This window comes from Rhineura floridana, chromosome 22 (assembly GCF_030035675.1).
Source record: "Rhineura floridana isolate rRhiFlo1 chromosome 22, rRhiFlo1.hap2, whole genome shotgun sequence".
Taxonomy (NCBI): Eukaryota; Metazoa; Chordata; class Lepidosauria; order Squamata; family Rhineuridae; genus Rhineura; species Rhineura floridana.
In genome coordinates this window covers 5,521,829-5,534,726 of record NC_084501.1, presented here as the reverse complement: position 1 = coordinate 5,534,726, position 12,898 = coordinate 5,521,829, and the positions used below count along the sequence as shown (strand labels likewise).

General features: G+C 46.0%; 1 protein-coding gene across 10 annotated transcripts in view; it reads left to right on the top strand.

Moving 5' to 3' along the window:
• The window catches only part of PC (pyruvate carboxylase), a 328,935-nt gene that overhangs the window by 107,185 nt on the left and 208,852 nt on the right, over nt 1-12,898 (top strand). For all 10 annotated transcript variants that reach the window (XM_061606807.1, XM_061606797.1, XM_061606799.1 and 7 more), the window contains one exon: nt 1,515-1,633. In XM_061606807.1, coding sequence (XP_061462791.1) covers nt 1,515-1,633 — 119 coding nt within the window. The remainder of the gene's footprint in view (nt 1-1,514; nt 1,634-12,898) is intronic.

Below are 12,898 nucleotides of genomic sequence, written 5' to 3'. Positions count from 1 at the left end.
GAGTTAGGAGGTTGAAGATTTGCTTAATTGTCCGCTGAGTGGTTCTGTACACGGAGAGATGAAAGAGGAAACAATTGTAACGCCTTCTCTTTGATATTCTTTTTTGATCACTCAGTGGAAAAAATGGGGGTTTGCCAGCAAAGAGCGGCAGAAAGCAACTGGGAAATAGAGTGCTGTTTGCCTTTGGAGTGACACTTGCAGTGGCCAAAAGTATTTCTCCGCAGTTCGTGCCATGAATTGTTTTGATGATGTGTGACTGTGCATTTTGTGATACTTAAACCTGTTCCTGTAAGCCAGGCTTCTGCTGTGATCTGTAGCTGAAGCAAAAGTAAGACAGCCACTGACTTCAGCCATCTCCTCTTCCTGCAGACTCTGGGCTAAGGACACACAAATTGTGCATGGGGGTGGGGAGAAAAGGGAAAATGCTGATTGATAAAAGCCTGCTCAGTTTGCATGCTTCAGTGAGACCCCATGACTAACATAATGAATGAATGAATCTTTATTTTTACCCTGCCCTTTTCCCAAAACTGGAACTCAGGGCGGCTTACAAATAAAAACTACACATAGGTAAAAAAAATCATACAATTAAAATAGAATTAAACTATTCGCAACATTAAAACCATGAAACATACACTGAAGATACTAAGACAATTTAAAACATTAAGAATAGGACCACAGAACAATACAACAGACCTTATGATGCCCTATCTTAATGCTGAATACTGTGATCTTCTTTAAACCATGCAACAGAAGTTGCATTAACTCCAGATGATGGTGCTGTGTTCTTGAAAATGCCAAAAAAGTCTCCAAGTGTCTTGAAGACTTTTTTTTTAATTCATCTTCTGATAGGTTGTGCATACAAAATGTATGCCTTTATAATTGTACAGTAATAGAACATGAGGCTTAGGACATGAAGTATCCTAGTCATCAGGAGTGTCTTCCAGGCAGGTATGAAGAATTAGCTCATGAAGCTTCCTTATGCCAAATCAGATCATTGGCCCATTTTGTACTATAGGTGTTGGAAAGTTGTTTGTTTGTTCACTATGCATCTGGACACCTCTTAAGATATTGTAACCAAATTTTGCAGTGCCAGGTACAATTCTGCTAGTTGTCTAATAATATAGTCTCCAACAAATTCGTCAGGGATTTTTGTCCAGCCCTGGTACTGAAGATACAGTGACTGAACGTGGGACCTTCTGCATGCAAAGCATAGGCTCTGCTCCTGAACAGAGGTCCCTCTCTTAACTTGCATCAGGTTTAGTGGTGTAAACCCATTGTGTCACCCCTCCCCCCCCCTCTCTCTCTCTTTTCTGGGAATGTTCATGCTGGCTGGGGCTGATGGGATTGGTAGTCCAAAAAACTTGGAGAGCACTAACCCTGGAGGTTAGTTAAAGGCTGGTATATTCTATCTTAAGCAATCGTTGGATCTTGGAGCCTTTCCTGGCATGTGTGAGGGTTCTGGACTTCTATATGCATGCGCTCGTTGAAGTCAACCTGCTGCTTTCATTTTGTAGGTTGGATATGAAAATGCCGGCACGGTGGAGTTTCTGGTAGACAGGCAAGGCAAGCATTACTTCATCGAGGTCAACTCCCGTCTTCAAGTGGAGCACACCGTGACTGAAGAAATCACAGAGTAAGTGACACCCCCGGATGAAGCAGGTGCCCACGGTTCTTTAATGTGCTGGAATGGCCAAGTGACTGAACGATGCGGCTGTGCCAATCGGAAGTGTGCTTGAGTCTTAACAGCTGAGGTCGGCAGGGACAGGAAATATGTTTACTGTCCTATCTCAAAGGTGCCCCTCAAGATGAGACCTTTGCATCTTTTCATATACTTGGGATAGTTTTAATTTTCTTATGGGGAAAGGAAAGTGCTTACACATGGTGGCCCTCTTGCAGAATTGGGGTGTGTGTGGCAAGCGTTGGCCTATCTACCCTGATAGGGATATAGGAGATGGGGCGAGGATGTCTTTGGGTTAGGAGAGAAGAATGGAAAGTAAGGGAGGGAAGAGGAGCTGGAAATAGATGATGAGGGGCTGAACTAAATGTGGGGAGAGGGCAAGAAGTTGAAGGGACTGAGTTATTTGAAGAACCGCCTATACCTGTATAAGCTTCCCCTGCATTGAGCAGGGGGTTGGACTCGATTGCATTATAGGCCCCTTCCAACTCTGCTATCCTATGATTCTAAGCCTGCTCACGCACTAAGATCTGTTTGAGAGACCCAAGTCTGTAGGTCCACCTGTAAGGTCGATCCGGTTGATGGGTGTGAGAGATAGGGCCTTTTCTCTGTTGGCCCCAAGATTATGGAACTCTCTTCCCACAGAACTGCAGATGGCCTCAGTGCCTCATATCTATAAGGGTATATTAAAAGCCTATTTATTTCAGGCTGCTTTCCCACAACTTAAGTCTTTCTTTTATGAGTTTAAATTAGAGGGCTTTTTTTTTTTTAAGAATGGATCGCTTATTTTAGCTGCTGGTATCTTTACTGTTCCTTTATTTTTAACTGGCTTATGTTTTTTAAAAAAAATAACTGCCACCATTTAAATGACATGTTTTGCTTCTAATAGCATTGCTTTTTTTTTTTTTACATGTAAGCCACTTTGTGTGTGTGGGCTGTGCCCCCAAAAATGTGGCCTAAAAATAAGTCGATCAGTCAGTTATTGAATTAGGCAATGCATGAAGTAAAAGGCAAGTTTTCAAGAGGCTCTTCTGAATGGGGGCAGATGAAGCAGTGCAGATGAAATGGAGAAGAACCTGACTTGGGCAGACCTTTGGCCTGTCTAGCCAAGACTTGTCGGCTCTAAGTAACTGGCAACAGCTTTGAAAGTGCTTAGGCTCCCCCTTGCTGTTGGTTGGTCAGGTGGAAATCCTGCCTGGGTTTGAACCTGGAGCCTTCTTCATGCAAAGCGGATTCTCTGCCACAGCTCTGTGGCTCTTCCACACGCCCCTAAACTAAAGGAAGTGTGGGGCTGAAAATGAATGAAGAAGGGGCTTGGGAAGAAGAAGCATCAGAGTGGAGAGAGGGATGCCATGAGTCACTCAGCGCCTTCAGGCACAGACCTGACCTGGGATGGCAGCCTCTGGAGGAAGGTGAAGAGGCAGAGGGGGAGGAATGGGGAGTCTGAGACAGCAGAGCAAAGCCTGTCTGGGGAGAGCCCGCCCCAGTCAGATGGTGATGATGGAACAGGAGTCCCAGCTGCTCCTTCCCTCCCTGTTGGGGAGGGAGCTCCTTGGGATGCTGGGAGAGCTATGGCTTGGGATGGCTGAACTGGATTCAGGGGAGGAGGCAGGTCTGGCGTTGTGGCACCACCTTTGCCGGCAGAAGGAGACACACCCACCCCAAAGGAGTCATGCTTGCCATGCTCATTCTTGTGAGTAAGGCGTGTGCCCCACCTTGCCTATAGAGCTGGCTGGGTGGGTGTGAGAGTTTGTTGGGGCAACCATGCTACTCTGCTTTGAATTTTGTGCCCTGATTTTAGACTCTGGACTTTTGGTCCTAGTTCGGTTAACTCCTCTACTCCATATGGAGGAGCTCTGGGACTGGGTTAGCTCTTGCCCACTGCTGTACCTGTACTGTACTCTTACTCGCAAGTAAGCACCTCTGCTGTCACATCTGGGGTGGGAGCTGAGACAAGTGAGAAGGAAAGTAGGAACAGAGCAGGAGAGTAGCACCATCCACTGGTAAAGACAGCTGCATGAACTTGGAGCTAAAACCATTAACATTCTCTGCCCAGGCAATAAAACTTTTGCACCAGGAAAATCTGCCTTTTGGCACACATAAAATATCCAAACTGAGAAGATATGCACTGTTTTTCTTATCTTCTGCAATTCCAGAAGATACCTTCTGCACCTTTATGCTTTTTGGGAGGGTTTTTGTGCAAGATTCTGGGTTTGCTGGTCATGAGAGGGGAAAGGATACTGAAGCTGTGCCCCAGCTACTGAGAGTCTTGTTCAACCACCTCTGTAGCCTCCGAGATCTCAGCAAGCGTTGATTTCCCACATACTTTTAAGTTTATCTTTGCAGCTATAAGGACTAGGAACTTGCTTTAAAAAGAGGGAGGGGGTAGAGAGAAACCTGAATTTTGTGCCCACTACCAAATTCTGTGTTGGTCAAGTAATACCAAGTTATCTTAAATTTCAACTCTAGAATGACATCCTAGGGTACTAAATAAACTTGCTAATATTGTCTCTGTTGATCTAACTTCAATGTCATGCAAGATCCTAGAACTCATTATAAAGGAGTCAATTTGTAAGTATAATGTTACAGTGATGATTAGGAGCCAGCAGAGATTTTGTCAAGAATGCATCCCGCTAGACTAATCTTATCTCTTTTTTTTTTTTTAAATCAGCTTCTTAGATTAGCCCTGGGTTCCTTTGGAGGCAGGTGCAGGATAGAAATTAAAGAATTAAATTAATTAAATTAATAATTGAATTAAAGAATTAAATAAATAGTGGATTGTGGGAATCCTGTGGATGTAATTTATCCTGATTGCAGCAAAGTATTTGACAAGATCCTGCACTGATATATGGGTTTACAAACTGGTTAAATAGAGGCTAGAGGACACATAGGTACATAGCAAGTTGGAAAATCGCACTTCATCAAACTGGGGGGACATATAAGTGGGGTGTTGCAGCGCTCTACCCTGGGTGTAGTCCTCTTCAACATATTTATCCATTCCTTAAGTGAAGGGTTGAGGGGTCCCTGTTCACATTTGTGGATGATACCAAACTGGTAAAGACTGCTAATACCAGTCAACAGAAATAACATTTGAAGAGACTTTGAGAGAATGGAAAACTGGTCTGAAATGAACACAGTGAAATTCAACAGAGACAAGTGCAAAGTTCTACATTTGTGCAAAAGAGGAAATCAAATGCACAGGTATACGGTAGAATGTGTATGTGGGGGCGGGGGCTACTTGATTTGGCATCTGTACATATTTTTTAAAAATCACAAGCTGGAGGGCTGATGTGACTTTAGGTTGCATTGATAAAACCAGAGTTTCCAAGTCACAGGTAGTTCAGTTTTATTCTGCAGATCCAATCTGGAGCAGAGTGTCCAGTCTTCAGCACTGCATTTGTGCAAGGGTGTAGACACACTGGAACAGATTCAGAGGAGGGCAGGCAGTTTGTGAAAAATAGATCTAGGAGAAACTGGGTCCGTTTAGCTTGGAACCTGAAAGGGGACAAAATTGCATTCTTCAGATGCCTGAAGGGCCATCACATAAAAGAGGGGGGGGGAAACGCTTGTCCTTTGCTGCCCTAGAGAGCAAAGAATTCGATCTAAAGGGCTTAAATTACAGGATGGTAGATTTCGGTTGAATGTTAAGTGAACCTCTTGATGGTAAGAGCAGTTTTGAGAGTGAAGCCAATTACCTAAAGCAACATCTCTCAAACTGTGGGCCAGGGGCCACTTTCAGGTGGACATCAATGCCACAATTTGCCCAGTGCCTCCTCACCTGCCCCACCCCCTGGCCGTACTGTTGCCTTGCCAGGACCAGCAACTCCCCACATGGTGAATAAAGATGGCTAGAGACAGAGAAGTTCAGGGAAGGGGCTGTTTCTGGCAGTTTCAGGGTGGGAGGGAAGGTACAAGTTGAGTGTGAAAGGAGAATAGGAGAAGAAATTACTGGAGATGAGTAAAATACTTTGAGAGGCACGTGGGGGTGGGAAGGGAAAAATATAAAGGAAAAAAGTTTTCTCCACTTCCTTAGAGCCTCTGGATCAGCAACCTCTGCTTAAAATGGGGAAGGTGAATCACAATACCTATAGAGCAAATGCCTGTACTTACCTGTGGAACTCCTTGGCACAAGGAAATCACTGTGGCAAGGATTTGATATCAATAGAAAATGACATCAGTAATTGCCATACTCCATTTGCTCAAGTGAGGCCTGGGGACAGAAATCTTGAGATCCTTCTGGCATATGAACATAGAAAGTTGCCTTCTACTGGGACCATTGGTCCATGTAGCTCAGGATTGTCTACACTGACTGGCAGCAGCTTTCCAAGATTTCAGTCAGGGAGTCTCTCCCAGCCCTGCCTGGAGATGCTGCCGGGAATTGAACCTGGGATCTTCTGCATGTGAGGCAGATGCTGTACCCTGAGCTGTATACCTGACCTAGCAGAGTGGTGGCCTCTCCCTGACTGGAAGGCTTCATGCATCTTTTGGGAATGCTCCAGGTCTGGATTTCCTGTGCCAAGCAGGGGGTTTGATTAGAGGGTCTACAAGGGCCCCTCTATTTCTGTCATTCTCTGTTCCTTCAGAATTACAACATAAAGGCACCTCTGGGCATTGTTAATCATAAATCTGGAGCAGCCTCCCCCAGTCTAGTTCCCCTCCAGACGATTTGGACTACAATTCCCTTCAGCCCCAACCAGCATGGCAGGTAGGGACTACAAGTTCCATAAGCTCCTGTGAGCTTGCCTGCTTCAGACTACAATTTCATCAGCCCCAGCCAGCACACCTGTGCCAGCTGGGGCTGCTGGGAGTTGTAGTCGAAACTATCTGAAGGGCACCTGGTTGGGGAAGGTTGGCCTAGAGACCCCAGCAGGTGCGTTATGGACTGACCAAGCTGTCCCCTGAATCATTCTATACTGTTTTTCCCCTTCAGAAATTGCTGCAAGTTTATGAGATTTGCCTGGAGAAGGGGGAGTGCATTGATTCCCTCCCAATGTAGACTGACAAACCAGCTCAGACCAACCCTGAATGGCCATGCAAATATTAGCATGTTATTACAGTCTTGTCATGCCATGCTTGCTAATAAATGTTAGGTCGTTATTGCTGTCATTATCAATTAGGCACGTATTGGGAAATCCAGGGGGGCTGAGTAGCGGTTTGTTTCCAACGGAGTTAATGGTGCGGTGGATTCTTGACAACACCGGACACAAACGGCAAGAAATATTGCTCTGGTTATCAGCAGGATGAAGCGCCTAGGTTGATTCAGGTGGATTTGGCTGCCTTTGATCATGGGAGCCCCCAAATGGCCCCCAGATGCTTTGTTTCCTGAGATGGAGAGCATCCTGCAGATGGCAGGCCATCCAGATAAAGCAGTCTGAGGGCCAGGGACTCAGCTGGGCAACTTGGCTCCGCAAAATGGGCCAAGTGCTCTGGGCTCCTCACTCCCCCAGGAGTGGGTAGGCTGTCCTTCCATTGGAGCCCAAAGCGTCCTGCAGAAGGCTTTGGTTTTGGTTTCAAGTCTTCAAGCAAGAAAGATAAAATTTAAAAACTCAGCTTTTTGGCTGGGGAGATGTGCTTTGAAATGTGTGGGCAAGCTGGAGGGGTGGCTGGAAAAGGCACTGATGTCCCTGAGGTGGTAAACTGCAGGGGTGTGTGGCTGCCTGCGGTTGCCTGCCTGTATGGCTGTGTCATTGCACACTCCTCCATTAAACAAAAAACAAACAAACCCATGCTCTTAGAAAGGTTTGGTGTCATAAAGAAGCCTGGGCAAGAACCCGGACATGTCAGTTTTCTGGATGTGGGGCAGGTTTTCTTGGTAGAAGCATTCACACGTGTAAACTTCATCTGAAATGGTGTAGGCAAGGCACCAGCATTACAAACTGTGTGAGAACAAGGTCTTATTGAACCCCCTAACCCAGCTTCTGGGATTTTAGCCAGCCCTACACACAGTTCCAGAATGCATCTTCTCTGGCCACAAGGTCCAGAAGCTTAATAGGCCAAAGATTTCCTTGGAAGAGCTGGCTGAATGTTCTTGTTATACTACCCCAATCTGTGCCCTGAATCAGGGTGCTCCAGCATCCCTGAGTGGCTTCTAGGTCTGCTGTCAGCAGTGAGATGATTGTGCCTTGTGGATATAAGACTGGACTACTCTACACTGGTTGTTGCTGGCATCAGCAAACCTTGGGGCAGGAGGGCAGTCCTTTGATGGTGTGCCATTTTCATGTGCATAAACATATGTGTCTTAGTGTCATGACAAATGCATTTTATACAATAAATAAATTGTATTTAATTATTTTTAAAAAAATAATTATTGTGAGATCAAGAATAAAGCAGCATCTTCTCTCCACTAAAAACTGTAATTTCTGTAACTCAGCAGTCAAATTCCATGCTGAGAAAAGGTGGATTCTGTGACCAGTATAAATTTCTCATTATGTGCAATTCTGATTTTGGTAGTCAAATGGGAAGGAGGTGTGGAAAGCAGTGAAGTAGAGATGATCATCCCTACCCTCAGTCACTGGGAAATCCTATTCCCATCAAGCTTCAGAAATTGCACCAGACATGGCCCATCCATCTTCAAGTGTATCTTTTCAACCATGAGGACCAGAAACTTAAAAATGAACGCTTGAGTTTCTCAGGGAGCTAAATTCTGAGCTTGATACCACATTCTGTAGCTGTGGCATGCAGGGGCCCTGCCCAGGACAAGCCAACTTTCAAATTCCATCTCCAATGCAGTTTCCTGGTGAACAGGGACAACTAGTTGCCTCTATACTGTGGGGTCAGATGTGAATTGGGTGTGTGTAGAAGGAGAAGGGGCAGAATCCCTGGAGATGGGGAACTAAGGCGTTTTCTTGCTAGTTTTGTAGAGCAATGGCTGTTTTGCATTCTGGTCCTATGCGGGGTTTGGCATGATGGAGTCTCTTGAGAGCAAGGAGTTTTACACCTAATTAAGAAATGCTAAATTGCTTTCCGTCTGCGGACTGACTCTGATGTAGAAGGCATATGCTGAATCCCTGCACTTAGAGCCTAATTACCTTTGTTTCCTGAGGGGATTTGTTGCAGACGAGGGCCTGCAAGTCTCCTCTGTGTATCTCTGTGTGGAGTCTTTGCATCAAGGAGGGGATAAGGCATCACGACCCCAGTCCAGGGACCTTGCCGGTGGTGGAGAAGCACCAGTACCGTATTCAGGGCCCTCCTTGGGCAAAGGACATTCTCTTGCTGCTGTCCTCTGACTCAGAGGATAAGTCCCCTGCAGTACCTCTGTTTCCTCAGCCTTGCAGAAGCCAAAGGCTACAAAAGAAGGCAAGGCCTTTTGAGCCAGCCAGGTGGAACCTATACTACACTTCAGGTTCTATATATGGCTTCATTTGACTCCCTGCAGAGACATCATTGCCGGTTGCTGCCTCAGCACGGCCCTTTGGAGCTGTCCAAGGTTCTGTGTGCTCTTTGCTCGGCTCAGGCTTGTGACACAACCCTTCCTGCTTCCCCTGCAAGCCTCCAGCGCCCAAGAACGGAGCAGAAGATTGGGAAATGATTTGTTTTAGTGGCGAGCCTCACATGGAGGTAGCTGATGAGGTGCGCCTGGCGCTGTTCCCAGAGTTTCTGCAGAAGAGTGATTGATTGTTAAACCCCTCTAGGAATTGTAACTCTGTGAGGGGGAATAGGGGTTTCCTGACAACTCTCACCACCCTTAACAAACTACGCTTCCCAGGATTCTTTGGGGGAGTCATGACGGTTTAAAGTGGTATAACACTGCTTTAAATGTATAGTGCAGATAGGGCCATAGTTTCCATCATATGCTGCAAATGCCCCTCTTTGCCCTTTAACCCTTGAGATACATATTTTTGGGACCCACCCTACTCTTGCGTCTGTAATTTGTTTTAAATTGTCTTTAATGTTTTTTCAGATTGCTCTGATCTACCCTGAGATCTTATGGTGACGTTAGGGTAATAAATCAAATCAATCGATTATGATGGTGCTTTACAGGCATAAGGAACGTGGATTGTGTTGTGTTAAAAGAGATGGTGCTGCCATGGGAAATGGAGACAACAGAAGCAAAAGCACCATTCGCACTGGCATGATTAGCAGTAAAATATATGCTGGTTATTTCTTCATTATTTACTGCGCTGTTTTGTTTGTGGTCTGTCACTTTCAACCTTGTTTCTTTCTCTTGCAGCCCAGCTGGTGGTATAGTAATTATGAAGTTTCTTCTACATCTGTGAAAAGAGATTCACAGATGAAAATAAGCAAAAGCCAGGTCTTTATTCATTCATACCTACATACATACATTCATTTTTTTTTAATGACACTGCTTCTCAGCCCTAACGAGGGCCCACAAGGTGGTTAAGGACAAATGCACAATGACACAGTTCAAATACAGCAGCAAAATGGAAAGCGAACATTCAAAATACAATAAAATTAAAACATTGTAATTTTGCACAATAACAAAATTAAATGGTTTAATCTTATTTTAATGTAGAATTTTGAATGTTTTAATCATATGTATTTATGTTGTAAGCCGCCCTGAGTTCCGCTGGAAAAAGGGCGGGGTGTAAATAAAGACAATAAAATAATAAATAAATTAAAATACACCAACAAGATTAAAACAGAATATTCAAACTAAGATGAGCAGAGTAAATTAAAACCCATGAAAAACCACATGGAATAAAAATGATTTTGCACTCCATCAGCCAGTCTCTGCTCCCAAGGGAGGGGATTCCATAAAGGGGGGAGGGGGCAGGCACAGAGAAGGCCGTGCTGCGCATTCTCACCACCAGAACAGGGCCTTGCAAGATTATCTCAACCTATGAGTGGGTTTGTATAAGAGGAGGCAGTCGTTCATTTATCCTGTCCCTAAGCAATTGTGGGCTTTATAGATACATACAGTAGGGCCCCGCTCATACAGCGGGTTACGTTCCGGATCCCCGCTGTAAAGCGGATCCCATTGACTTACATTGACCGAAATGGCACCCGGCTGCAAAAAAAGCCATAAAAGCGGAACAAGCGCTGTAAAGCGGGGCCTTTCTACAATTCACAACCGCTGTATTAGCGGAACGCTGTAAAGCGAAGCACTGTAAAGCGGGCCCCTACTGTACCAGCACCTTGACTTGGGACTGGAAGCAAATTATAAGCCAGTGCAGTTACTATGAAGGTGCAATTCCGTTTGAAATATGAGCACCAGGAAGCAGTTTTTGCACCAGCTCCAGTTTCCAAATACTTTTCAAGGGCAGCTCCACATAAAAGCTCCTTGCAGTCAGCTAGCTAGAAGGTAGCCAAGTCCGGTGTCGCTGTGGCCAGGTCTGCCTTCTCCAGGAAAAGGCACAGCAGTTGTACCAGCCAAAGCTGGGCAGAAGTATTCCTGGGCAAAGCAGGCACCAGGAGTAATGCTGGATCCAAGAGCACCCGCAGGCTGCAGACTCAGAGTGAGTGCAACCCCATCCAGAACAGGCTGTATTCCCAGTTTTAAATGAGCTCGTCTAGGAAAACAGGAAGCTGCCTTATACGGAGTCAGACCATCCTTCCATCTGGTTCAGTATTGTCTGCACCAGTGGAAGCCAGGAGCGTGCACTCCAGATGTTGTTGGTCTGTAACTCCCATCATCCCTGCCGTTCTGGCCAACCCCGTTGGATTCAGACTCAGACTCGCTGGTGTAGATTTCTCCAGTATGTTTGACGGATAGAGTCTAGACTGAGTGTATCATGTGTAACATGGATCAGCTTACATGTTACACAGGATTCTGCATCTCTACACAGCATACAAAGGCATGACTACTCAAAGCTGAGACATTGTCGCAGCAATTAGACACCCCCCAAAAAAAAACCCTTAAGTAGGTTTGGGGCATGCTCTTTCTACTTGTGTGGGGAAGGTGTCACAGAACGGAAATGGGTGAGGAAGTGAGCACTCCTAGGTGGAAAGGGGGGTATCTGAGTCTGTCACCGCCACTGTCTATATGTCTGGGGTGATGGTGGGAGTGGCAGCACCTCATAGAGATCCTCCTCCTCTAAAGAAGGTGTGGGTGGCGGTGGCTTGGGTGAAGGGGGTGGAGGGGAGGAGAAGGGGCTGGCCACTGGCCAGCCCGTGGGCCCTCTGTTGTAACTGGAGCCAAAGGCCAGGAGCTGTCACTCTCAGAAGTGCTGAAGCCTACTTCAGCACCTTCCTGTCGCAAGCCACGGGGACCCTCCCCTGGGACCCATTCTGTCTCCTCTTCTTCCCAATCACTACAGGACCGCTCCACTGGGCTCATGACACTGGCCATTGGCTATACTGGTTGGAGCTGGTGGAAGTTGCAGGCCTGTACCTGTCCTGAGTCCCATGGAATGGTCCTGGAGTGATGATGATGATGATGATGAAGAAGAAGAAGAAGAAGAAGAAGAAGAAGAGAAAAGTGGTGCAGAATGGGACCCAGTGGAGGGTCCCAGCAGCTTGCAACCAGGAAGTGCTGAGACAGGAGGCTTCAGCAGTTTTGACAGTGATGGCTCCTCCCCCTTGGCTCCAGTTATAACAGAGGGAGCCCCGGTTCATCAGGAGCCTGTCCCTTCTCCTTCCCTCCACCCTCTCTTCTCCCAAGTTGCTGCCGCTGCACATACCTCCTCTAGAGGAGGTGCCATCGCCCCAGACACAGCTGGCCCCCACTTTTCTATCTTGGAGGACCACTCATCTGCACACTCTTGTTCTGTGATACCTTTCTCATGCAAGTAGAAATGGCCCACCCACACCTATTTGGGGGTCACAGAGAGGCTTGTCTAATTGCTGCGACAACATCTTAGCTTTGAGTAGTAATGCCTGATTATGCTGTGTAGAGATGCAGAATCTTGTATAACCTATAAGCTGACCCATGAAGCATTCTAGACTGAAGTTTCTCATTAAACATATTGGAGAAAAATACAGGCTTGGCCAGGACCATGCCATCTGCAGGGCACATTTGCTACCACTGGACTACACTGACTGGCAGTGCTCTCCTGGCTTTCAGGCTGTATGATCTGCATGTGAGTTGTGGTCACTCAGCAAGCTGCTTTCAGCCCCAGCCCCTCTTCTGCAATATGAGAATAATACTGGCCTACTTTATAGGGGTGTTGTACGACTTTCAGATGTGATTGATGAGAGTGTTAATCATTGGTGTGAACACTATTATTTTGTTGCAGTACCTGATTAATCAACACTACCTGCTTAAAATACCCATGTATAATATTAGAACTTGTGAACATCTATTAAAGCTGAATGTTGGAATAT